At 39.6% G+C, this 25,216-nt stretch overlaps 1 protein-coding gene across 1 annotated transcript in view; it reads left to right on the top strand.

Annotated features, from left to right (window-relative positions):
- The window catches only part of LOC139444840 (ribitol-5-phosphate xylosyltransferase 1-like), a 191,040-nt gene that overhangs the window by 70,184 nt on the left and 95,640 nt on the right, over positions 1-25,216 (top strand). The window contains exon 2 of the mRNA XM_071225820.1: positions 19,955-20,143. Coding sequence (XP_071081921.1) covers positions 19,955-20,143 — 189 coding nt within the window. The remainder of the gene's footprint in view (positions 1-19,954; positions 20,144-25,216) is intronic.

Genomic DNA, 25,216 nt, shown 5'->3' with positions numbered 1-25,216 from the left:
GATCACCTTTCAATGATCGGCCATTTGATCAATGATGACCAACACATAGTAACTGCCATAGTTTCATTGACAACTCTGGAAAACTCTCCCATCAAGTTTATCGTGTTGGCCATTTTAATGTCTTGTCCTTGAAAATGTATTACCACGCGCTGTCATTGTGACAAATGTACTGAGGACCAATGGTGACTTTAGAGACGTCCTTCATCAAATGATGATATGATTTGAATCTATATTTTGTAACCAAACTACAAAAAGGTTCCTGTAGAGCAAGTTGATCATATATACGTTCACGTAACTTCTCCTTTCAATGAATTATTTTGTTCCACATTACAGCTGGTTGTTGTATGGATGTCAGTGTAAACACAAAGTCACACATACCAGGCCTACTTGAAATTGTGAAATACATCCCTCGAGGTATAAAATAATGATATAAATATAACAATTATAAGAATGGACTTTCACTTTGTGTGAATAACATCATTGGAGAATGAAGCTTTATAATGTGAGGGCCAAACAGCTGGTTGTTGTATAGCTGTCAGTGTAAACATGAAGTCACAGACTACATATAATTGTGTTCAGATCTAGGACTACATCCTTTGAGGTTAAAAAAGTGATATTAAAAATTATAAGAATGGACTTTCACTTTGTGAGTTCATTATTATAAGGAGTATGATATAGAGTGAGGTCCAGCTTTATCATACAGTTTTGTTCCTCACTCAATGAAGGTTCATACTACAATGAACTCACACAAACTGAAAGTCAATCTGTAATTACAAGCTGATGACTAAACTGTGCAAATTCCTTGAGATAATGATATGAATTTTACATGTATTTGAACAAGTACAGCACTAAGTAGTTTCATGCATGGAGAAGCTTGCCCCAAGCAAGATCTGTCAGGGACAGTGTCTGCGATACCTTTCAGAATGTGACAGCGCATTAGATCGTTAATTGAGATTGTGGAGCTTTCGTCTTTCATTAATGAGCCACAGGCATATTTCTAATCTAGAGTGATGTTTGTTGACTTTGATAGACTTGAAGATCGTCATGGAAACTAGGTGACATTTTAAGACCACAGTGCCCCCAACTTGTCAAGAGATAAGTTGGAATCATCAGTGTTTGTTGTTATGTCCTTGCTGACACTGCATGCAGTAATATCAGTTATATGATGGTGGCCTTTAGATAACTGAATTTCAAATCAATAAAATTAAATATTGATTATTTTTTCAATTTGAAAATTAGGAAGTCTTGTCTATGCAAGAAATTAAATAGAAATTATACTGGAAATATGATTCGTTCTTCGTTACAACTTATAAAAGATTTCCAGTTTCAGGTCAGAGTACGTGTTGAGTTTTAAAGGAAGAGCAAATAAAAGTGAAAGCAATCCATTTGATTTAAATGTCTCACCCAATATCAATGAAACACTTTGAAGGTACATCGAGGAATGCGTGATGGTGGCTCTCAGAGGAATAGACTCCTCCTTTGTAGGCGAAGTAGTTAATGGAACATTCCCTCTCTGCAGGAAGCATTGCAACATGGAGAATCAAGATTGCACCATATAAAAACAGACCCAGATAATCTGGCACCAAAATGATCACTGGTGATTTGGCATGTGATGAAAATTTGCCAGCATGCACAATACAGTGAGGATGTTTGTGAGTTGCACCGTAATGGTTTACACACATGCACAGTTGCTGCTACCAGCTGTTTACATGCAGACATGCTGTTAACGGGGAGATGTTGGTTTTAGGAATCTTTCTCCCATTGCAAGAAGGGTGATGGAACGTGGGATATGACGGACATGTCCTGATGTGTATTTGATGGAGAATCGCGTGCTTATCTTCAGTTTCAGGATCGTCAATGAATTTGGGAAATGAAACGAGAGTCATTGTAGTTTTTGTTTCTACACGAAAATGATTTTTAAGTGTGAGAATTGAGTTGGAAAAAGAGTATTGATTTACGAGTTATGGTAGGGTAATGAGGTTTCTTCAAAGTATGGCAGTTTGGACAGGCTTACTGGATGCCTTGTTACTGCATCCTGTATCATTGTTGTCTTTGTGCTGCTGATGTATGTTGCCCCGATGGATTGAAAGGTGGAATAAAGTGTTTTGTTAACAAGTTGTGTCAGCTTCAGTGTTGAATTATTAAGGAGCTTGGTTGATATGTGATTTATCAACCATCATGAGATGGTAAAAAAATATGAGTGGCATTATGATATGATTGTGATATTGATTGTGCTTAAAGCATTGCAGTTGGTATATCGCTTATTTTATAGTCACTTAAAACAAATCAACTTACATTTCTTAGAAAAAATCTTGTAAGCCCCTTAATTTCCAATATAATTCAATATATAGTAATGATGATCTGACATATCAGGTCTTGATAGGCAGGAGAAGTTGGTAGTTCACAGAGACATACGATGTGGATAATTTTAATGATAATTATTTATGATGTATTCAGTTGAATTTCCATGACTATGAACCGGTGAAGATCCGGGATAGAATAGGTCTTCAGCAACCCATGCTTGCCGTAAAGTGTGACTATCCTTGTTGTAAGAGGCAACTAATGGGATCGGGTGGTCAGACTCGCTGACTTGGTTAATGCATGTCATTGTATCCCAATTGCATGTATCGATGCTCATGATGTCAATCACTGGATTGTCTGGTCCAGATTCGATTATTCACAGACCGCTCTCATATATCTGGAATATTGCTGAGTGCGGCATTAAACAACAAGCAAACAAACCATGACTGTGTTCATTTCGCCAGGGAGGCCATCATAAGTTAGCTGGAAGTGTGTTATGATTAGGAGCTTGCAAATTGTTCACAAGTGTGCATTTTGGAATATATTTAGATTTAAGTATTGCCTGAAGCAACTGCTGTCTAATAAATTTCTCTGTTCCACATTTTGCTGACATCCAGGGAATTTTAAAAGAAATATTATTTGGTACAGTAAAACTGTTGGTTAGGGGAACTCATTATTTTATGACCACTTTAAAATTTTATGTGAAGGAAAGAAAATCAGGTTTGTTTTCTATCTTGTTAAAATGCGGAATGTTTTTCTTTTAATTGAGAAGATCTAGGATAAAAGTGCCTGGGCTAAGATATTCTTGACCTCCCGTCATGAATTTTCATAGATGTAGCCAATTTCATGTGAGTGTGCCCTAGGCATGTCAGGGCCAGAATAATCTTTGTGACATTTTTGTGTCATGTGAAATAGGAATATCCTAGACATTCCAGTTAAATACACATCTCTAATTTGCTTCATATTTCAGAAGCCAAGTCTTGTCAGAAATATCTCAATAACTTACTTCTGTAAAGTTTGCTGGGTTGTTGGCATGATAGTTTATATAAATGTGCCCAGTTCCATAGAATACACTCAAACCCCCTTCAAATGGAATGTAAGGTATTTTTATAAGCAAGATGATATTGTCTATCTTAGACAAAAGATAAGTACTCTGAATTTAGACCAGCAGATATCATTAAGCTGTTAGTTCCTGTCTTGTAAAATATCTTTCAGCTCATAATAGATCTAAGCCATACATATATCCATCATATCTAAATGAAGTTTTGGAACAGACTGACTGTTACCATGAATAGATATGATAAGTTAAAGATATTTTTAGCAGGTCAGGTTGGCCTAAGGTGCAGGTGCACGCCACATGCAGATTTGAGGTCCTTACTGAGAGCAGGATCTGCAGGTGTCGTCCCCAGATTCAGCCAAATTTTGATGCTTCTTTGTGATCAGGCAGTGATCATTGGTCTGACTAACTTAGAAAACGGCTTCAACCTGCGTCACTTTGTGCATTCCTCCATCATTAAGCCAACCGTTGTGACTACAGTACTGTGGTGTTAAGCTTCAAACAGCTCACTTGATACTCACTCATTCCTAAAAGAATGGAGTTCTGATTAGCGATTTGGGACTGGCAGATTGAGGGACTTACCACATCAATTCATGGGGGCCGCTCTGGTACTGTTCAACTAGACAGCCTTTGGTCAGACTGAATTAAGATGTAGGATTTCCAACAGTTTCTTTGAGGAACATGATCTGCCACCTAGACTCAGGACACTGATGACTGACATAGGACAACGATGACTAACCCAGGACAATAGAGACTGACCAAGGACAATGGAGACTCACCCAGGACAATGGAGACTCACCCAGGACAACAGAGACTCACCCAGGACAACGGAGACTCACCCAGGACAGTACTGTGTATGGTTTAAAATAAGCCCCCTCCCCCCCCCCCCCCCCACATGTCAATTATCTAACCAGGGACTCCCATCTTAGCGATGCTGCAGTGAACCTACTCGTGTTGACTGCAGATGTGCTAGGTTACAGTGATGGACACAGTGGCCAGCCCTTGGTGCTGTGTTGGTAATATTTGTCTTGTATATGTGAAATAATGTTATTGGCAGATGAAACCTCTCCCTTATTACTGCTTACTGAAGCAGCTCCAACACTTCCACTCTGAATTAGATTAGAGTCTGTCTTCAGTCTGATTTAAATCTTTGGAGACCCTTGAACAGAGTACACTTGCCTGTGTATAACACAATTGGTCTATCATACAGCCGGATAGTAATGTCCAGACTGTTGAATAATAACCCAGTCATTCTCCACGAACATATTGATGTTTGGATTGTCGTTATCAAAGTTACTTTCCCATCATGGTAGGAATACCTGGACCTCATGGGAATATTTCTGTTGTGTTGATTAAGTGTTGTTGTGAGCTCGAGGCGTGGACAATTCACACAGCATATATAGCATGCTATATATGTCTGTTATACAATGCACTTTTAATGCTGTTAATGTTTGTTTCCTGAACACAGCATATATAGCATGCTATGTATGTCTTTTATACAATGTCACTATGCCGTTAAAGTTTGTTTCCTGAACACAGCATATATAGCATGCTATGTACGTCTTTTATACAATGTCACTATGCCGTTAAAGTTTGTTTCCTGAACACAGCATATATAGCATTCTATGTACGTCTTTTATACAATGTCACTATGCCGTTAAAGTTTGTTTCCCGAACACAGCATATATAGCATTCTATGTACATCTTTTATACAATGTCACTATGCCGTTAAAGTTTGTTTCCTGAACACAGCATATATAGCATTCTATACACATGTTACACAATGAGCACAACATTTATTGCATGCTCTACGTCTGTTATACAATGTCACTATATCATTAAAGGTTGTTTGCTGAAAACCATTCGTGACCAATTTGTGTTATTCCGGGACATGCTGAATAGTGACTCGTGCCCCTCTTATGGCCATTTTTGCGACTGGGTTCCGTCTAAGTGCAAACAGGCATACTTAAAAAAATTGTCAACTCGTATATTTCCCGCATGTCACATATATTCCAGATACTATTTAGACACATCGGTACGTACAGTATTTATAGAGTATGACTGAACACCTTTAACTGTATCTAGGGTTTATTTTTAGATGCAAGACATTTGTAACATGTAACAGTCATTGATAGGGGGACGAGTCTTCTTGCAGGTTATGGACAGGGGCGAGTGGTGACGAATGCCTGAATACATGGCTATATGGGTATCAGACCTACCCCCAGAACTACCCCTGCTGGCCTTTCATTTATATAAAATAACATGGTTTACTTAAAACAACAAAAGATATTTGACAGTTACACACACTGACAATGTCCAATCAGTGACTGGTAGATGGTGATATTTGACAGTTACACACACTGACAATGTCCAATCAGTGACTGGTAGATGATTATATTTGACAGTTACAGTTACACTGACAATGTCCAATCAGTGACTGGTAGATGGTGATATTTGACAGTTACTCACACTACAATGTCCAATCAGTGACTGGTATATGGTGATATTTGACAGTTACACACACTACAATGTCCAATCAGTGACTGGTATATGGTCATATTTGACAGTTAAAGTTACACTGACAATGTCCAATCATTGACCGGTATATGGGGATATGACAGTTACAGACACTGAGTGGTATATGGGGATATTTTGACAGTTACATACACTACAATGACCAATCACTGACAATGTCCAATCATTGACCGGTATATGGGGATATGACAGTTACAGACACTGAGTGGTATATGGGGATATTTGACAGTTACACACACTGACAATGTCCAATCTTTTAAGCTTAACTCTTGTCACTATGTCCTTCTCTCCCTGATCTCTAATCATCTCGTTTCTTGTTGCTACAAATGGTCAATAGGCCTTGGAGGTATTGATTGTCCCATCTGCCTCACTGACTGGCCGATATGACCAGATTCGGCCACTCTGTGACCGTAGTAACCTGGTCTACAGTGGTCAATGAAACAGAAAGCTGATGGTCTACAATGTTCACCTATGATTGTATTGTGTTTTGTAAATTGAGCTGGACTGTTCCAAAAGCAAGATTGATGCCTCTGTGCCTTGCTGATTGAAAATCAGGGAATTCATTCCTTTACCCACTGCCTTGTTAGTTTTTCCTTCAGGGACATTGATTTTGAGTTTGCTCGTGTTTAGAGATTTCATCAAACCTGGAGCGTTTTTCACGAGTTTCAGAGGTCGTGAACGGTCATTACAGAAGAAGCGGGAATGATGTCGGGATGTTTTAGGCAGTGTTAGTCTGAGTCTCGGCACACAAAGTCTTTATGTTTTCTACATGTGCTAATTTTCAACTTGTAGAAAGGAAAATCCCTTTTTTTTGCATGCTCATTAATTAATTGAGAAGCCATGCATTGTAATCCTCTGTGCGAAAACTTCTCAATTTTATTCATGAGTTGGTACTTGGGGTATTAATTTGTCAGGAAAGTTGTCATGCTGAAAAGGATATGTTTGTTTAATGAAAATCAATACTTAAATTTTTACTGCTGATAACAAACTTCTCGGAGTTTCATAGTAGGTTTTATGCTGTTCTAGCTGTCGTTAATCCGGTTTATAGTCTCCTAAGACTTGTACAATCTCCTCCGAGCTGGGACAGAGATTGAGACTGGAAGAAATGCTTACACTTGCAGAGATATTTTAGAGTCTTTTCAATTTATTTTCTTGTAGAAGTCTCTCAGAGCAGATCCAAGCTTGTAGAAACCATGCTATAGTTAATGGACTGTCAGTTTAAGAAGAACAGTTTACAAGTGGGAGAACAGGATTAAATGCTGCTGATGTATCTGAAACATGTTTCATGTTTTATGTTTGCCTCTATTATTTCACTACTACAACTCACAGTAGTTGCCTTGGTACATGAATCCTTCTGAGGGATGATTTGAGAGAGGCCTTTATGAATTAATTACTAGATCCTCATCCCTGTGTGCCTCAGTAAGTGACTAAGAACTCCCCACAAACTTCCCACCTTTTATTATCCTAAGATGAAAAAACTTACTGAGTATGTTCTCTCCTTTCTGTACTTGATGAAATCCTACAAATATGCCAGACTCTTAAAAAGATGAAGTTTTTATTTACGATTTTGTTGTGGCATTATTAATTGCATTAAGGACTCTGTATGTTATCTCTTGGTTGGTTTAAAACTTTCTCTGATTTATTCCATCAACTCACTCACTCACTCACTCACTCACTCACTCACTCACTCACTAAACTCACTAAACTCACTCACTCACTCTGGCAATAAAGCTGTAAAGATATCCCTGTATTCAAGAAGAGCTCAGGAATTGAAAAAGACCTTGGAATTATTTTTTCATTTCACCATGTAATGTGATATGGGAAAGTAAACAAAGGGTTGATTAAAGAGTAAATAGAGTTATGCCTGTGATGATTGGTGAAGAGTGGGAACCCAGCAAGATGGTGTGGCAGTGCAAGCACCAGGCATTGATCATGGCTGAATGTGACACGACCCGTGCCTCCCACTGATGGCCACACTAAAGGCCAAAGGTAACTGTCAAATAATCTTTGAATCAAGGAGTTAAGGATCCATGACTGCCGATGGTGTGGTACACCGTATTTAACCTAATGCAAGCACTAGAGTAGGCCTCAGACGTACTGTAAGTATTCCCCAGTAGGAACTCAGCGGTTCAGTGGGTCTCTGATGAAGTGCAAGAACTCAGGGGTAGAGAAGGTCTCTGACGAAGTGCAAGAACTCAGGGGTAGAGAAGGTCTCTGACGACGTGCAAGAACTCAGGGGTAGAGAAGGTCTCTGACGAAGTGCCAAAACTCAGGGGTAGAGAAGGTCTCTGACGACGTGCAAGAACTCAGTTGTAGAGAAGGTCTCTGACGAAGTGCAAGAACTCAGGGATAGAGAAAGTCTCTGACGAAGTGCAAGAACTCAGGGGTAGAGAAGGTCTCTGACGACGTGCAAGAACTCAGGGGTAGAGAAGGTCTCTGACGACGTGCAAGAACTCAGGGGTAGAGAAGGTCTCTGACGAAGTGCCAAAACTCAGGGGTAGAGAAGGTCTCTGACGACGTGCAAGAACTCAGGGGTAGAGAAGGTCTCTGACGAAGTGCAAGAACTCAGGGGTAGAGAAGGTCTCTGACGAAGTGCCAAAACTCAGGGGTAGAGAAGGTCTCTGACGAAGTGCAAATATTAAATCCCCAGAGAGAATTCGGGTTAGAGTGGGTCTCTGACAAGTTGAAAGTATTCCCCATGGGAATTCAGGGGTAGGGTAGGTCTCATTGCTGACACCTTCTTATAGAATAGCCAACACTGTCCCTAGTTCTTATAGAATGGCCAACACTGTCCCTAGTTCTTATAGAATGGCCAACACTGTCCCTAGTTCTTATAGAATGGCCAACACTGTCCCTAGTTCTTATAGAATGGCCAACACTGTCCCCAGTTCTTATAGAATGGCCAACACTCAACCTAGTTCTTATAAAATGGCCAACACTGTCCCTAGTTCTTATAGAATGGCCAACACTGTCCCTAGTTCTTATAGAATGGCCAACACTGTCCCTAGTTCTTATAGAATGTCCAACACTGTCCCTAGTTCTTATAGAATGGCCAAAACTCACCCTAGTTCTTATAGAAAGGCCAACACTGTCCCTAGTTCTTATAGAATGGCCAACACTGTCCCTAGTTCTTATAGAATGGCCAACACTGTCCCTAGTTCTTATAGAATGGCCAACACTGTCCCCAGTTCTTATAACATGGCCAACACTGTCCCTAGTTCTTATAGAATGGCCATCACTGTCCCTAGTTCTTATAGAATGGCCAACACTGTCCCTAGTTCTTATAGAATGGCCATCACTGTCCCTAGTTCTTATAGAATGGCCAACACTGTCCCCAGTTCTTATAGAATGGCCAGCACTGTCCCTAGTTCACTGATAATTTAGATAGCTGAAAGACAATATATCCTCGACAAGCAGTCGTGAGTTATGCCAAGTCAGCATTATTGTTACATATCTTTATTTATAAGTTTACAAGTAATAAGAAAGGAAGGATTATTGACATATTTTGTAATGTCTTTTGATTTTCGAACTGAAAAAATCCATTAGTTGACCCAACAACTAAAAAACATCAGAAGCACTAATTGTGTCCATCACAGTACGTGGTTGACCACTGACCAGTCCAGTTCAGTGACACCGTATGTGTCATGATGATTCGACTTAGCTTTCTTAGTTTGATCAATAGGCTGGCTACATTATGTAGCACTTCAGCAGTGTCCGTTTTCAGCTGATTAGAAAATCAAAGAAATGATTTGTTCATATCTGTTGCTTCTATTCATATTTAATGTTATTGTCGAGGATGCATTGATTAGCTTCTAAGGCAGGTTAGAGACAAGTAAAGATTATAGGGCATGCTGGAGGCCTTGCATCCGGACTACGCGCGATCTGTGATGGGGTAATATCTCTACGCGACCACAATTCTCGCTAATGAAATTGTTTCGTCAATTCAATCTGCGTGTCGGTAGAGCTTCTTGCAGAATAATTAGTCAAGTGGAAAATGGGAGAAATTAAGGAACTCTTTACTGATAGAAGGGACAATCCAACTTTTTTATTCCGTTTTAAGCTGTCATTAGTCTGAGATGGTGATCTGCCTCGGCAGTGACAATAGGATGGAAATGTAAAATTGAAAATATGCCGGAATCTTGATTTTTATTTGAATTCAATATTCATGTAAAGTTTGAAACTGCATAAAATGTATGGCTCCTGGTTTTAGCGGCTGTAATGTTTTTTTCAATCAATACTGTTAAACTTTAAACATTGCAGTGATGCTTCCCTTTGGCTATTGATCGTTTATTCCCATGGAGAAATGAAAGAGTCTCATGGATGATCTGTTTTTTTTCTTTGAACGGTCTGAGCAGGTTTTCAATCGAAACTTGAGTCGAAAGGTTCAGAAGTAATTTTATCAACTGTTACTTAATATAGTGAAAATATTTAATAATTTAAGTCTGAAAAGGCTGTAATTCACCGAGACTAATAAACTTTGAAGTATAGAAACTCCAGTGACAAATACAGCGTCAACACATCATTAGCAGAAACAGATTCCTTTGGGTAGAGAGAAAGATAGCTGTGAAAATGATATGGATGGATATCTGAAAATCAGTGATGACACCAGGTGTTCGCAAAAGGGTGAACACATCCTGCCCTACCGGTAGCACCCACCACTTGCTCAGTTTGCATTGATAAGTATCTCTCAATCTTTATGGTGTTGACAAGACTTCTTCTCTGAAGTATTTGTGTTTTCATGTTACCATGGATACAAACAATACACCTACATGGAACTGCTTCTTCACACTAGATTGCTATTTGCTTTGTATGAGTCAATGTTGTCTATTTCATTTAAATCTGAGGATCCACTAAGTCTGTCCTTTTTAAGATAAGAGCTGAAAAAAAGAACCGCTTGACTTTCATCCTTTGCTTTGAACACTTTTTTAACCTTCCAGATCATAGCAGGAAGTACCTCCATGATGAAGGTCATCAGAGAGTAGCTGATGCTTATATTATAAAGAACATGTAAGAAATTGGAATTATTTATCAAGATATCATATGATATCTGAAATGCCAATACTGCCGGCAACTGTTCCGGATATTCATACAGGGAGATTATGTTAACTACCACTCCTTTGATGTGACGGTTTTTGACAGTGTATGTGACTGTGATGTCTTGCATCATCTCTGTTGGCACTATATGTCTTTTTGACATTTTTGTCCCCCTGGCATATGATGGGGGGGATAGAGTCATCATCTGTTCTGTCTGTCTGTTTGTCTGTCCGTCTTTATTTTGTTTCCAGGGCCGGTCGGGTAGCCTTGTGGTTAAAGCATTCGCTCGTCTCGGCGAAGGCCCAGGTTCCATTCTCGGCATGGGTACAATGTGTGAAGCCCATTTCTGGTGTCCCCCGCCATGATATTGCTGGAATATTGCTAAAAGCGGCAAAAAACCATACTCGCCCACTCAATTGTTTCTGGGACAACTTGAAAACTGTGAAATCTTTTTCATCCAAACTTGGTACATGTATTAACCAGGGGCTGAAGTGGTGCCTTTTGCTATTGTGGGGATGGGGGGATTTGTCATCTCCTGATGACTCTTGTTTCTTGTATTAGATATGGAACACTGATATATTTTTTGTCCCACTGACTTACTGAGTTGACATTTTCTGTTACTTGAGTTGATATTTACTGTAGTTTTCTAGTTCATAATACAAAACATCAAATGAGAGAATAACCTATCTAGATTATTTGTCGAATTATATTCCATTGGGTGTAAAAGGCAAAATAGTGGTGAGAATCATATGAATGGATCACTGAACATCAGTGCTGACACCAGGTGTTCATCTACTCTTGGTTTCACACACCGAGAGTCGGGGAATTCATGCCGACAAGGTGAGGTGAGGTGAAATGAGGTTAAATGTTGTGTCCAAGAATATATGCACGTTTGTGTGTGGCTGCTTGTACTAGTCGACCAGTCCTTGTTTTAGCCCCTTAATGCCGAGCACCAGACAGGGTTACAACAACTACCATCTTTTAAACGTCTTTTGGTATGACGCAGCAGCTAGGGGTCAAATACTGGACATTCTGCTCCCCGGGCGGACACTCTACCACTAGACCACAGAGGCGGTCTCTGAATTGCTTGATACATTTAGTTAGCAGATAAAAGTAGTTAATTGATGTAAAACTGATTTAAGGCATCATCATCATCATCATCATCATCATCCAATTCTGCAATTCCAAAAGATTACTCTTAAAAATCAAGATATTGTTTAATTGTTTGCAATCACAGAAAAAAAAGATCATCAGATGTCATTATCAATATTTTTGAAATCTCCATTTCGCAATTTGGGGAATAAAAGTTCATTTTTTGCTGCTGAGTGCTTCCCTGGGGTCTGCAGTTAGAATGGCACATATTACTTTGAATACTACTGCGCTCACCGATTAGGGTCAGTGATTGCCCAGCACCGAAGTGTAGGATGAAAGGCTGGGATTTCAACACTCACAATCACCTTAAAGAGATATTGAAAATTTGTGTAAGAAATAAACAACCAAAAGCAATGTTGAAGATCTTGGTAGGTTGATGGCAAATAATGAAATGTTCCTCCGAGGCGAAGATTGGAGCATAAATTACCCCGTGAGGAAGATCAAAGCATTTTTTGCGGAAATTGATTATGTTTGTGTTTGAGCGCAGCGGGGACTGTCTGATTAATTTCTTAGATCACCTGAACAGTCTTGGAATAAAAAGATTAACACCAATAAAGTGGGGAGAATGGCTTCTTTTTTAACAAATCTGGTCTGTTTTTTGTTGTTTGTCATGGGTCAATAGTGACTTTGTTCTGTGATCCGGGGGTGGGTGAGGTAATTCAATAATGTTCTGCATAATTTTTACGAAACTTCTACCTCTTTTACATATCTGCCATAAATCCTGTATTTTGGCTTCAATCACAATAACTAAAATTTTAGATTTTCAACAGACGTCCTCTTCACTGTCAATCACACAATTAGTTGTTGCCAAGTAGTCTCGTAACTTACAAGCCATGACATCACAATGACGGCATCATCACTTTTTCTCTGTGTGTGCTTGTCAACACCTACTATAGTAGTAGTGACAATCTAGCACCTGTTAGTAGGTCACATTAACCTAAGATTATTCTAATAAGATTGCTATAATAACAGACATATAAATAAAAATATTTGTAAGGTAATAGTCCTGCTGGAAACAACATGCACGTGAGTATAGCTGGTGTTGGGTTTGTGAGGTCATGAGAAGTGTGGTCGGTTTATGATCACAGGAGATCCTGCACTCGGTGGGAATAGTGAAGTCATCCAATAACGTTCTGCATATTATGCATATTTATAAAGATTTTGTACCACAGTTTAAAGATTAATTTCCCGATAGGAGTGGTAATTGATTGATTTTGGCAGTTTCTTTGGAAATGAAGACAAAAGACAAGTAATAAAATGTAAAAAGTGTACAGGTTTTCTAGGAGAACAAGATAGTTCTTGTGGGTGTCAATGGCACATGTCCTTGACAAAACATATCATCAGGTGCTTTGGAAACCTTTGATGATGGTATTGGTCATAATGAGAGCTCATTTTCTGTATGTTTGCATGGGCATATGGGGAATGGCATGCAAGTGTAATCTCGTTATTCCGGCCGCACTGAGCTCAATTTCCGTTAATCACCACTTTGGATTAGCAGGTTGCAGGGTTAATAATCTATTTTGAGGAAATGCTGTAGAGCCTTGTGTGATAACAAGATACTATCCTGTTTCAGTTCAAATTATAGGTCATAAGACAGTGTTCTGCCCCATCGCTTCATTGCTTTTTCCCCAATGCTCATATTTGCAAATCCTGGTTTGTCCCGATTATGTTCTAGGCTTGTCAGCACCATAGCCAGTTTACCATGCATTTGGGTTTCACCAAAGTGGTAAATCTCTGAGACCTGCATCACTTTTAGTTTCCTCCCACATTGAAGACACACTGTGATATAATTGGAATACTGTTCAAAGCGGCGTTAAACCCAACTCACTCACTCAAAGTAGCGTTAAAACAAGCTCACTCATTCACGACATTACGTTTTCACATAATTTTTCGATTTCCATATGAGACCAAAAAATTTGTGATTGTTTCCTTATTTAGCTCAGGAAGACAGGAAGACCATTTATTTTTGAAAGAATTTTTCCGTTGAAGAACAGTAATTTTTGCAATATGTCAGTACAAGTCATCACCATATTGAAGATAATGGCTGTGTTTCTATAGTGAAGCACAACAAAATTGAGGGGTTCCAAATTTGGGATGGCTGGGACACATATAACTAAGTAAACTATATTTATAATGAACACACTTATAATGAGCTGACAGATATAACAAACTTTATTTTTTCCGGCCATTGGTGTATATATACATTGGTGTATGTTGTACTTATTATGCTTATAACGAACTACGGTTATGATATCTAAAATTAGCTGTCCCTTTAATTTCGTTATGACTGTAGTTAACTGTAATTTTGTTGGGGGCCTTGCCACTGAAATGAGACCCATGAAGATCCTGGGTAGAATAGGTCTTCACCAACCCATGCTTGCGATAAAAGGCGACCATGCTTGTCGTAAGAAGTGACTAACGGGATTTGGTTGTCTGAGGCTCACTGACTTGGATGATGCATGTCATTGTATCCCAATTGCGTGGATGTATAATCATGATGTCAATCACTGGATTGTCTGGTCCAGACACGATTATTTACAGACTGCCATCATATATCTGGAATATTGCTGAGTGCGACTGATAAAAGCTATCAGTAGATGCCAATTTATATCCATCTGAAGATGTCAAAGTCATATGTGGAAATGGTTTTAATGCCAATAAGCCGTAGGCTGCAGTTTGTAGTCGCCTGGGTGGTGCAGTATCGTGTTCATCATAATTTAGGTCTGGAAAATGTTGGCAGAATGTGGAAAGGGAATTGGTCAATAGACATTGGAAAATTCATATGTTGTATTGTTTGTGTGTGTGTTCAAGGCTTGCTAAATCTATATCGTTCCAACACGTACAGCAAATGATGGAGTTAGGTATCATTGTGATGATATGTTCTCAGTCAATATGGGTCCCCATGGCTAGATTACAGCCCACAATAAACCTGCCCATCTTGATTTTGTGTATGGATTGCAAGAACCTGTAGTGTACATTGTTTAGATGACCTTTCCAGTGATGATCATTGCTGATACAGATGATTAGACACCTGACGACACAACTGTCTGGATCGAAAAGTGGTAATGTCGAAAATGTATACGGTTCACACATTCAGTCGAAGAGAATTTGGTGGACAAATTAGCCGTCTTCACCGAAAAAAATCTATTCCAAGTTTAGTAACAGGTTAGATTAGCTCACGTGGTCTTGTAGACAGAAGTAAGACGAGCATTGATCAAAAAAGGACGTTGGGCAAGATGTAGTGATCTTGCCATCCGTCTGCATCTGGAGGGTAGGAGGCCACGTGGAAAAATGACAGTGTTTGCCGATTATTGGAACGGAAATCTAACTTAATTGATTAGAGATATTGAGAAGATCAATACATTTTCAGTCACACTCATTGAAGTGGATAATGCAAATTAACTTCTATTACTGTCAAGCAATTGCAGTAAAAGCATTGATTCCTACTCAGGGTATGGGGCATTAGTTTCCTTTACACCTTTCCAATTGAGGCCCCACAATTTGCCTTTGTGATCGGGTCTTGTGTTTGCTCAGGGAGGGATTAAGAAGATGCTATTCATGGGTGTTGACGACAGGATTAATTTGTTCCCGACTGCTCGAGGTAGCCCCTGAACTGAAGCGTCGTGGACATGAGACCCTAGTTTGTAGATGTGGCAGGGTTAGTTTCTGGAAGGTACGTCGGTGGAATGAGCTGCCCTCTTGGAAAATTGTAATGGAATTAACTTACCCTAAAGCTGTCTACTATTCCTTGCTTTGGATTTTCGCCCATAAAAGTTCATTAAACACTGCCTTAAGTTTTTCTGGCTTCTGTCTACATTTGCTGCTATTTGCCACCAGCTATTGGTTGCATGGGGATGCCGTCTGATACTCTGACTTTTCAAACTTTTGAAGGGGCTCGAGTGATCTGCTACTGGGCACATTCATAAGAAAGTCTGGAAGTGCAAAGATCACCACAGGGTGAGGCAGGAATTGATTCTTGACAGAACAGCTCAAATTGCTGTTACATGCTTTTGGCTTATTGTTTTGTCCTTGCCTGTTCAATTACATCTGACGTGACTCGTGTGATTTTTACACAATAACATATTCTATGATGATGTTATTTCAGGCTATATGACATGCCTGAAGGATTCAATAACACAGCATATGATATTTTTTCTAACCTTGTTAAGTGTACAAACAAGATTGCAGGGGCTATTTCAAAGAAGCCTATTGGGCGCTTATTGGCTTCCTCATCCGACACAAAGGGGGGCAGAAATCCATAAGATCTTATCGTTATTTCCTTCAGTGACTGTGCCAGGTTAGGGTGCTCCAGGCACATGTTTTGACTTTGCGCCATGGTCACTGTTCAGTCAATAGCTCACCATGATGTTTATCACTGAAGTCCCGATATGTCACGGTGTGTACAGGGTTAGAACAATGCTCAAAACTTTTACTGGCCTGGGTAAAGACAAATTGCCCTTGTAATGTTAAAACAATGGGGAAATTTGTACTTACGACAGGATTTGTGCTAGCCTAGGGCTTAGGTTAATTTCTAATCCTGAGTGTATTGATGCATGGAAGTTTATGTCTGATTGACACACTGCCAGTAGTGATTCAAGAAAAGAAACTTTAGATCCCAGAATACTGCCTCTGTGTCTCTTTGTTCATGTATCAGACTGTTATGCTGCTATGTTGACCTTGACATAAGTTAAATGTCAACATGGCTGTGTTTCATCGATGATAACTTTCTGATGTCAGGGATAATTTCTTCATTAACACTCCATGGGGAATCGGATTTATTATGTCCCAATGCTTGTGGAAAGGTTTTTTTAATCATGGATTCCACAGATGTCATCATCTGACTACCCAAGGGAGACAACTCACAGTTAGCATCACCTGGCTGACCAAGCTCCTTCCCAACGCAAGACACCTTCGTTACACTCCCGGTAACATCCCTGCCACCAGTGTGGATGCGGCCATTACAAGAATCTTGAAATTAAGCCTCTATATTCATCTGGAAAACATGGTCAGTCGTAAACCTTTTCAAAACGAAATATGATGGCATTCCCAAAGAAATAAACAAAGGTATGAACGTTACTACATTTGGGGTTAGAGGCCAAATTTCAAGATTCTTGTAATGGCCGCGCCCACACTGGTGGCAGCGATGTTACTGAGAGTGTAACGAAGGTGTCACGAAGGTGTCATACGCTGAGAAGGAGCTTGCTGAGTGACTACCCAAGGGAGACAACTCCCTGTGTGTTTTAGTGTGTCATCACACATGATGCCAGGTGATGGTGGGTGCTCTTGCTGTGAAAAAGTATGCCCAGCTTCCGGTCTTGTTGCTATGGTTGCTTTCATTTGCAACAGCTGACCTGTACACCCCTCTTGATTGTTGTGGTTGTATCGCTTGTCATATATGAGTGTAGGACATTTCCTCACATGGACAATTCCCCAAGCTGACAATACCACACACTGACATTTCCCCACATGGACAATTCCCCGAGTGGACAATACCACACACTGACATTTCCCCACACGGACAATTCTCCAAGTGGACAATACCACACACAGACATTTCCCCACACGGACAATTCTCCAAGTGGACAATACCACACACAGACATTTCCCCACCCAGGCATTTCCCCACATGGACATCTAACTAAATCTGATCTTCTTTGGTACTGAATGCATGAACTGGTTTGGTGACTTCCTTTCATCTGCGTAGGACTGGCATTTCACAATCTGATGTTCTTCTTTGCTATTATACTAGTAGAGGTAAGAGAAGATCTCAGAGATAATGGGAGGATTAAAAGCATGGTAGTCAGCATTCACTACCAATTTCCTGTTACATTTAGATCAGCATCAGCATCGACAATCAATGCTGTACTGAGCATGCTCATTGGGCAATTGTCTACATGGCCTCTCCCGGTGATTGTTAAGATCATAAATCATATCTACAGTCAGACATGACAGTCTATGTAGAGAATCTCACCCGAGTGTCTTTTGATATCAAATATATCAACACTCTTTGATAAAAGTGGGAAAACTCCAGGCTTGCTGAGGATTTTTTTCCACTTTTATCAAAGAGTGTTGATATATTTGATATCAAAAGACACTCGGGTGAGATTAAATTTATAATCCAACATCATTCTTCCAACTTTTTCAGTTTGTAGACAGTAATAAGCAGTGTCTTAAGTGTAAAAAGTACTGCTAACAGCTTCAGTAGTAGAGCCATTAGTGATGTCATTTGATTGTGATGTCATGGTAACCAATGATGTCACAATGGTCTACAAAGCATTGTGATGCAATTTCCTGTAAATATTGCTTGATCTCAACCAAGCTATATCTCCTGTGGGAGCCAGTTTTGGATGATAAATTCATTTAAAATATCCTCTTGTAAGTTTTTATATTCTGCATTATGGTATGAGGAAATGTCCTACTTTGAGTGAGGAATTGTCATGTGGAGAATTTAGTCCTGGGACGAATCCAAATCTACTACCTGGGTATCCGCTGTTGGTCTTGAGAGTTGGGTACGAAATGTCAGCTTGGGAATTGTTTTACCAGAGCCCTGGCAAAGAGTTTTTAGATAGACATATAAATGATCTGGTCATGCATACAATGAAGTTGAATGAATTTGTATCCTTATGTAAACATATGAATTTCAGAAGAAATGCATGCATAGTCAGAAAGGGGGCCATGCACAACTGCCTTAAAGGGGGCCATGCACAACTGCCTTAAAGGGGGCCATGCACAACTGCCTTAAAGGGGGCCATGCATAACTGCCTTAAAGGGGGCCATGCACAACTGCCTTAAAGGGGGCCATGCACAACTGCCTTAAAGGATCCATGCACAACTGCCTTAAAGGGGGCCATGCACAACTGCCTTAAAGGGGGCCATGCACAACTGCCTTAAAGGTGGCCATGCACAACTGCCTTAAAGGGGGCCATGCACAACTGCCTTAAAGGGGGCCATGCACAACTGCCTTAAAGGGGGCCATGCACAACTGCCTTAAAGGGGGCCATGCACAACTGCCTTAAAGGGGGCCATGCACAACTGCCTTAAAGGGGGCCATGCACAACTGCCTTAAAGGGGGCCATGCTCAACTGCCTTAAAGGGGGTCATGCACAACTGCCTTAAAGGGGGCCATGCACAACTGCCTTAAAGGGGGCCATGCACAACTGCATGTCTATCTGTGGGTGTTGTAGCTTGACACATTGTGTATCTGTTGTAATCATTATCTGCCAGACCAAAATGCATGGTCAGTATAGTGTGATAACAACTTGAATCAAACTTACTGGGACTGGGATATTCCTGAATGTTGTTCCCCTTTAAATGCAGCCAGGAATTTTTGACGCTTGTCTGAATCCTGTGTCTAGCAAAATGTCTTTTAGGCTAGCTTAGGTTATCACAGCCCAGATGTTCATCCCAAATTTACGGAAAATAATGCCAATGGATAATTTCCTTGGTTTGAACATTCTTGGACTCAGACTTTAGGTGAATTATTGCTGATTGCCTTGTATGATGACTCGATTCACTCTCTCGTTTGTTTGTTGGTTGGTTGGTTGTTTAACGCTGCTGTCAGCCATATGGTTGAGTCTGGACCAGACAATCCAGTAACTGACATCATGAACATCGATCCACACACTTGGGATACAATGACATGCAACAACAAAGTCAGCGAGCCTGACCACCAGCCAGCGGGTTGGATTCCCGATATGGGTACAATGTGTGAAGCTCATTTCTGGGTTCCCCGCCGTGATTATGCTGGAATATTGCTAAAGACGGTGTAAAACCATACCCACTCACTCACTATTGGACTTGTCATAATTGCATATGTCATATGTCATAATAACTCTGAATTATTACTGAAAATTAAGTCCATTTTTGTCTTTCCAGAAATTTCTGATGATGAGAATTGGAATCCATGGGGTGAAGAGTTTGAAAATGAAAACAGTTTTATCCAACACCATGAACCCCCTAAAATTCTATGGGAGATGGAACATTCTCTTGGCCGGAGTCCTTTAGACAGCAAAGACAACAGTACAGAAGAGTTCATTGTTGAAGTATGGGGTAAAGCAGCAATCGGTGAGTACTTTTAAATCAGGTATCTGAATGGATGGTTCATGTGAGCTTATATCATGTTGAGTGTTATCAGGTCATTGTCTACCATAAGCTTGCACAGTTTTGACTTCTCTGAAACAAAAGGGTCATGATGAAATCTCCTTGGAATCCGATCTTTGACTCTGATATGATACCTGCATGAATACCTGATGACACTTCCATTAGATGTCGCTTCAGGTGAGACCTGAGTGAAACTTGGCTGTTCAATCAAACTGAAGGATGTGTGGGTCTTCAGACATCAGCTTTTGAAAACAATTCAGCTTCATTTCGTAACCTCATTGATTAGGAAATTTTGATCTTTGCAAATGAAAACCGCCACAGAACACAAATATACCAGTGATGGTACACCCTATTGGTGTAGATGCCTTGGGCTCAGAAACGACAGGATGTATGAAATATCCACAACAATGCATTAGCACAGCTTTATTAATTTGCATTCAGAGCTCCCTGATTATGTTTGTTATATAGATACAGACATCAAATATGCTTGTTTCAATGATTTGCTCACTCATGCTGAAAAGTTAGAAACCTTGATGCTGACTGTCTGATCGGGAAGCTCACATGACCTCTGCGGACTTGTCGTCAGATCTTCATGCAGAGATTGATGGTATCAGAATATACAAGTTTTATGACATTGGCCCATTATATAGGTAAGCTACGCAGCCTAGCAGTAAAGTTTTTTCATTTCAGCTCTGAAAAAACAGTGCACTTGTGTCTTGTTAAATCCACAAACTGTATGTTACATATACAAAGGGATGTGATGTGTGCAAGGCTTGTTGGGAAAGTTAAATAAATGGTATAGGTTATTTGCCAAAGGGTCAGTTTAAGTAAGCTTTGAGTTGTGTATGCAGACCAGATCATAGGCTACAATAGGCCACTTTATTCATTACTGTTCTAAGAAATACATGACAGATGAAATATTGTGTTTCATCTCGATATACAGGAACATTTGTCTTTGTTTGATGTTAGATTGCTCGATATCCATGTTCCCACATAGAAGTTTGTTCAATGGCTATTTCATTAGCCAGCAAGGTTTTGTCGATTGATAGTTCTACATGTATGCATTACAGAAATGATAATATGCATGGAAAAATATCAGATATTCTCATATGGCGATTTCCATGGCATGATTTGTTCAAAGTTACAGAAAATTGATAAAACTGTAGAACATCCTGCTTCTCATCAGGCATAGTTTAGGAACTTTCATGACTTAATTTTGTTATGGAATATTGCATTGGGCATGTATTCCATACTTCTTTTGTTGTTTAACGCTGCATTCAGCAATATTCCAGTGAAATGACCGCAGCCTGTAAATAATCGAGTCTGGACCAGATAATCCAGTGATTGACATCATGAGCATTGATCTACGCAATTGTGATACGATGATATGCATCAACCAAGTCAGCGAGCCAGACCACCCGCTGCCGTTAGGTTACTATGCTTGTCGTAAGAGGCGACTAACGGGATCAAGTGGTCAGGCTTGCTGACTGAGGTTGATGCATGTCATCAAATCCCAATTGTGTTGATTGATGTTCATGATGTAAATCACTGGGTTGTCTGGTCCAGACTTGATTATTTATAGACTGGTGTCATAAAGCTGGAATATTGCTGAGTGCGGCGTTAAACAACAAACAAACAAGCAAACAAAATGATACGACTAGAGTCATGATCACCTTGCTTTTCTTGACTGCATAAGTCTTGGCGCCCTGCCCTCAAGGATATCACTGAGAGAAATCAGCTAAGATGAATGTCCACATGTCACGCTATGTTCTACCTTATGTAATCTATTTGAAAGAGAACAGATCTTATTTTAATGCTCTATCAAGAAAAAGAAAGTTCAGGTCAACTTGTTACTGGATTATGTTTCCTTCCAAAACTGCTAATATCCGAGAACTTTTGTATATTTTTCACTTGATACTACTTCGATATTTTACTTCTGTGTTTATTGAGTGCACTAATTACAGTCGTTACTGTATGTTTTACTAATTGAAAAAAAATAAAATGATTCTTCAATTCCATCTAATATATGATCAGAATGTTTTTGTCATTTTGGTTTCCATTTAATTATGAGAAATATGTTTAGAGGCCGTTTTGTCTTTTGTAATTGATCAGCTAGAGGACTTAATTTTCGGATCAAATAAAGCAATTTATTGATGTGACTTCCTTGATTGATACGGAATCCTGAGCATCAACTTCAGACAGATGTTCGTGGTCTCAGTGGGAGCAGGGCGGTCGGGTAGCCTAGTGGTTAAAGCGTTCATTCGTCACGCCGAAGACCCGGGTTCGATTCCCGACATGGGTACAATGTGTGAAGCCCATTTCTGGTGTCCCCCGCCGTGATATTGCTGGAATATTGCTAAAAGCGGCGTAAAACCATACTCACTCACTCACTCACTCACTCAGTGGGAGCAGCATTTTCAGAAGAGTAGCTTCAGTGATTGAAAGTTGTTGCAGGTTAGATTTATCTCCCCATTTTAAAGATCAAATTCATTATATGGCTCTGTTTGGAACAAGTAGGTCAATAACAACAGATTGTTCCAAGATTAATTGAGAAAAGACCTTTAGCCCTAAAAGGCTTCAAACAAAATAGAAATATTGAACAAACTAAGGATATTTATCTGTCTGTAGAGCCAGCAGGTCTGGAGAAGAAGAACTAGTGCAGAATATCATTCAATTTGGTTCTTGGAGGATAACTTAGATGTATGTTTGAGGTTTAATTAAATCTATTGCTATCCTTAACTGGTACATGGTTCAGCATGGGCAGACTGTACAGAGAGCCTGAAGTGAGTCGGACATGCCGTAGGTCATTCTGATGGTGGCTTTGTTGCAGATACATTATTCTGGCTTACACAGAAAGTCCTTGAGGTTTGCACTGTCAGACTGGCTCAGTGGAGTTCGGGGCACAGGAATTCAAAGGAAGAGACAAATCTATAGGAGAAAATGTCATGGGTTTTTTACTCGTTTTTCACATCAAGGGTGATATCAGATAAGAAACATGTTGAATGGTGAATGTAGAATACACTTACCCAAATGATAGTTTTCAGGAGGCAGAATGGGTTAGGGGTCATTAATGTGAAAATATTTGGCTGATACTTCCTGGTGAGGTCTTCTGGATTTTAGAAACCGTTTTGGATGAGAATCTTTTTCCATTAAACAGATCTGAACCCTGCCTGAATTAATTTGTTTGAGAGATGTTGTGATCATTTCACTCCACTCCCCCCAAAATTTGAAAGAAAAATATGTAATAAAACTTCTTTATGATATGCTTATTTGTGACAAATCATGTTCACAATAAGAAAAACACGTTTTTGTTTTTGAATTCAAAATAAATTCAAAATATGTTCAGGGATTTTTGACTGTTATATTAACTACATTTATACAGGACTGCCTCCGTGGTCTGGTGGTAGAGCAGCTGGCATGAGAGCAGAAGTTTGTGGGTTCCCTGGCCGTGTCATGTACTTCCGAAATGGGAATTCCTCTTTGATCAAATAGGCAGACAGAGAGCAGAAGGTCTTGGGTTCGATCCCCAGCCGTGTGATACCAACTGATGCTTGTAGTCAGCATCAGTGTTCCCACTGGCTTTTGAAACTGCTCTAAAAATTACCTGTCCCCCTAATTTATGTCAGTCCCAACTTTCAAAAACTAATAAATGTATGTTTTAATTCTTTCAACATCATGTTCAGTGCAATGATGTCATCTCTGAAGTAACTTAGTTTGATCCACACATCATTCACACAAAGTTCAGTCACAATTTTCTCCTCTACAGTGATCGCTCGCTATAACGCTACCAATGGGGTCCAAATAATTGGTGGGCGTTATAGACGATGAGCCGTTTAACCGAGGCCGAGGCGCGCGCTCGAAAAATCTCAAATCATCAATATGTGTTTATCTCACGTCACATCAAAATAGTATATATTTTTATGGACCTAGATCTACCTGTAATATCATTCATTTATTAAATCTGTCACATTTCACAATGTCTGAAATACGTATTCCATTTCAATTTATCATTTTTAATCGATAAATTAAAAAATTATTCACTATTTCCCGCGATGTTATTGAAAATAAAATTCCCGGACACACATTTCGACAACGGGTCCACACCAAAGAGCAAAATAAAGACGTTTTAAACAAATCTTTAAATATATTATACAAAGTGATAAATAAAATCAACAAAAATATATCTAAAAGTAATCAAACTTACATCTAAGTTATTATTTCCATCGTTTCGTGCGATCGCGTGTAATGTAAGTCAAATGACATCTCGGCTTTCGTCGCCTTGAATTCTCGGCTCGGACACAATGTTTAATGCAAAAATATATGCATGAAAAATCTTTGTCACAGCTCGTAACCTAGCACGATACATTCGCGAAGTTCCATATTTTTAATATATATCGTGATTTCCTGCTTAAAACGTTCAGATTAACACGATTTAACAAAAAATCTTTCGCCAACTTCTGAAATTTATCAAACACGAGCTTGGTATCACAGCTATAATTTGATTGGCTGCCTGAGGTCACGTGCTCAAAATTGACCAATCACGAAACTTGTAGTAGATTTCGGCAAGAAAGCGTCATTAGAAACAAATTTTAATCCAATGAAATCGCTTGTTATAACTACGGAAAAAACCAGGCGATGTTACGAAAGCGCGATTACGAAATGAATGACCGCCGTGTTGTGACAGCAATATATGTGTGTGACAGTGTCGCCTCAAATTGGATTGCCCACTAATTAAGAATATAAACTTCGCTTGTGGTTCTCTTTTATTGCATGCATGCGCTTCTAAGATCAAAGGTCGATAGTGTGAAAAGTTAACTAGTTGAACAATCGTATTTCCGGGACTTGCCGCGGATGTTTTCAAACAGATTATTAGAACTCCATTCAGCGATAAACGGTTGATTATGCAATGAGAAGCGTTATGTGCAAATGAACAACGAACAACAATACAATTATGTCTGTGTAAAACTATCAGTAATAAAAGTGTACATAAATTTTGGGAGCCATGCGTTACCGCGCGTAGTAACCGAAGTAGCGCTT

Source organism: Haliotis cracherodii, unplaced genomic scaffold, assembly GCF_022045235.1.
Source record: "Haliotis cracherodii isolate W230 unplaced genomic scaffold, xgHalCrac1.p SCAF_6, whole genome shotgun sequence".
Classification (NCBI taxonomy): Eukaryota; Metazoa; Mollusca; class Gastropoda; order Lepetellida; family Haliotidae; genus Haliotis; species Haliotis cracherodii.
This window is presented reverse-complemented; position numbering and strand designations above follow the sequence as displayed.